General features: G+C 58.1%; 1 protein-coding gene across 1 annotated transcript in view; it reads right to left on the reverse strand.

Moving 5' to 3' along the window:
* Positions 1-2,886, reverse strand: part of LOC104524444 (Down syndrome cell adhesion molecule-like protein 1 homolog) — a gene marked incomplete at both ends in the record, with an annotated part of 15,861 nt that overhangs the window by 8,524 nt on the left and 4,451 nt on the right. Inside the window, 3 exons of the mRNA XM_010167321.1 lie at positions 1,168-1,344; positions 1,458-1,577; positions 1,863-2,141. Of these exons, the coding sequence (XP_010165623.1) occupies positions 1,168-1,344; positions 1,458-1,577; positions 1,863-2,141 (576 nt within the window). The remainder of the gene's footprint in view (positions 1-1,167; positions 1,345-1,457; positions 1,578-1,862; positions 2,142-2,886) is intronic.

The raw sequence follows: 2,886 nt of genomic DNA on the forward strand, positions 1-2,886 counted from the left end.
GTACTTGGCTGGCTGGGCTCGCCCCCGGAGCCCATCACCGCGGCGTTGGGGAAGGGGACGTCCGGATGCTCCCCTGTCCCCTGCTGACCACTTGCACGCTTTGTCTGGGCTCTGATTAACTTTCCTTTAACTCCATCCGCCGTGGCCTGACTTTCAAGGAAAGCCAGCGCTGATCTCACTTTAATTGGCCTGGCATTTCACTAAACAAACAAAAACCCCAAAATGAAACAAAACAAAGAGCCCCATATAATGCTTAATTGGCTGTGGCTCTCTGTCTACCCATTCATCCAAGCCTTTTCAAAGGCTGCGAGGTCTCCAGGAAATGCAAAAGCACAGGCATAATAAGGTTACGTGCTATTCAAGTCAGCGAGCAACCTGTCCTGGGATGCAATTACAGCAGAGAGCGGGGACACGGCAACAGTTCAGGCTCCCAGACTTCCGCACGCTCGCCCGGGACTAATCGCCTCGACTCTGTACCTGCGCCTCATTGAAGTGCCTTGTTTGAAGTCGCTCGTTTCGATTCATCAGTGGGCAGGACAAATTAAATAGATGCCAGGGAGGGGAGAAGAAACCCAGGGAAGTAGAGGTTGGGTGGGCAGGGGAGAGCTTAGCCTGGCAGAACTGAGCCCTGACCCCAGCCCTGCTCCAGAGACACGTGGGAGCTGCCATGGGGGTGAGTGAGATGGGGCTGGTCCCCCTCCACCACCCCCTTGTTGAGGTTTGAACGCTTATGGCAGCAACAATCAACATACATGAAGAGGAGCTGGAGATTATCATTCTGCTGATAGCAACGGGAGAGGAATCCAATAACAAGCGCAGTTCAAACACGGTGTCTAACAACACTTCCCGGCCCATCCCTGTCAAATTAGCCCAGTTATTTCCCTCCCTCCTGTATGATGTCCATTGATTGCTTGGTTTTAGTGAGGACAAAGCGTGTTTAATAGCAAAAGAGAAGCGAGTCCCTGGAGAGGGGGAATCGATGCCCTCCCCATGCCCGGTGCATCGATCACGGGGATGGATGTGTGGTACTGAGGGCAGAGCCAGGCTGGGGACCCTCCTCATGGAGCTGCACTGGACCAGGCTCCACTGACAAGCACCCACCCTGCAGCCGTGCCACCAGCAGGTCCCCAGCCCCTCGCCACCGTGGTGTGGCCCCTGGCTACTTACTCTTCACGGTGAGAAACATGGACTTGCTGATGTCCGTGCCCACCCCATTGCTGGCCTGGCAGAGGTAGTAGCCGATGTCCTCCTCCAGCACGTGCCGGATGAGCAGGGAGCTGTTGGGCAGGATCTGGATGCGGCCCGTCAGGGGTATGGGGTGGTACTGCTGGGGGTTGCCGCTTCCTAGGAGGGGACACAGAGCTCAGCTGAGGCAGAGGATTGGGGTGATCATGCAGAAAGGGGACTGTCCCCTGCCCGCAGAGATGTCCCCACACGCTGCCGGGTCTCACCCCTACCTTTTGCGTGTTTCCACATGACTTTCGGAGGGGGGTACCCATCAACGGAGCAATTCAGCACCCCGGCTTTACCGTAAATGCCATCCTGGTTGTTGGGTTGGACCACGAAGCGAGGTGGCACTGAGTAATTGGAGAGAAAAGACAGATGCTATAGCAAAAACCCACCAGCTCCCCGCAGCTCCTCCCTGCCCTGGCTTAGCCCGGCTCCTCACCCTTCCTGCCTGCTTCTGCAGCGCTACTCAACCAGGGGATGGAGTTACCTCCCTCCAGCTCCTAACTGGTCCCTGCTCCATGCTGTGACACCCCTCCTGTGCTGCCCACCCTCCCGAGCCCCGTGTGGTGGTGGCAGCACCGTGCCCAGGCTGGGCAGCGTGGGGCTGGGTGGGTTTCACAGCACTCACTCACCCCGCACGATCAGCTGCCGCTCCCGGCTGACCGTGGCAGCATCGTTGCTGGCGATGCAGGTGTAGTTGCCGTTGTGCTTGAGGGAGACGCTGGAGATCTGCAGGGAGCTCATGAACTCCTTGCTCTCGATGGTGACTCCGGAGCCGGAGAGGATGACGTGCCCGTCCTTCCTCCAGGTGATGTGGATGGGCATGTCCCCGGAGGAGACCACGCAGGGGATGTAGAGGAGCTGCCCGATGGAGGCTGGTGGGAACTCAAAGGGCTGGATCAGCGGAGGGACTGTCGAGGAGAGAGGCAGAGCACGTGGGGGAGCCTGTCAGGGGAAAGCCTTCATCCCTCAGGGACAGGCGGCAGCGGGGCTTGGACGAGATGCTGCCCTGGGGGAGAAGCTGCCCAGATCTGCTGCCCCAAAACTAAGGGTGGCTCTTGTTTCCACCAGGAACGCAGCCAGGGGAGAGCAGAAGGTGCTGCTGAGAAGAGGACAGCGGGAAGACATCTCCCACCTGGCAGAGCCACCGCACTAAGAGCAGGACGGAGGAATGCTGACCTCGCGAGCGGAGCCAGCCCTGCTCTGGGGGAAGCCCCGGCCACCCCCAGCGTGAGCCAGCTGAAATTCCGCCTCAGCATTTATCTGCTTGCAGTGAAGCAATTATTAGATGGATGCTTTTAAATTAAAATGCACTGGATTCAAACCCAGCCATTATCTTTCTGATAACTTAATTAGGCAACTGCAGCATCTCTGGCAATGTGGGAGGGGGAAGAAAGCGGAGAGAGGGAGACAATTAGCTTAACAAGGCTCAGCACCTGGTAGATGAGATCCTCTTTCTGCAGTCTCCATAATTAAATTAGCAGGCTGCCAATTGTCCCCTCGGCAGAAATAAGCTGCCCTCGTACAGGCGCAGGAGTGGCTCCCCGGGCTCCCATCCCCACCCCGCGCCCAGCGCAAAGGTCTCTGTGCCAGGTCTCTGCCCCTCTGTCTGGCAGCCCTGCAGAGCAGCGGGGGGCTACTCACAGCCCCCTTGGG

This window comes from Antrostomus carolinensis, unplaced genomic scaffold (assembly GCF_000700745.2).
Source record: "Antrostomus carolinensis isolate BGI_N321 unplaced genomic scaffold, ASM70074v2 scaffold29584, whole genome shotgun sequence".
NCBI classification, from domain to species: domain Eukaryota; kingdom Metazoa; phylum Chordata; class Aves; order Caprimulgiformes; family Caprimulgidae; genus Antrostomus; species Antrostomus carolinensis.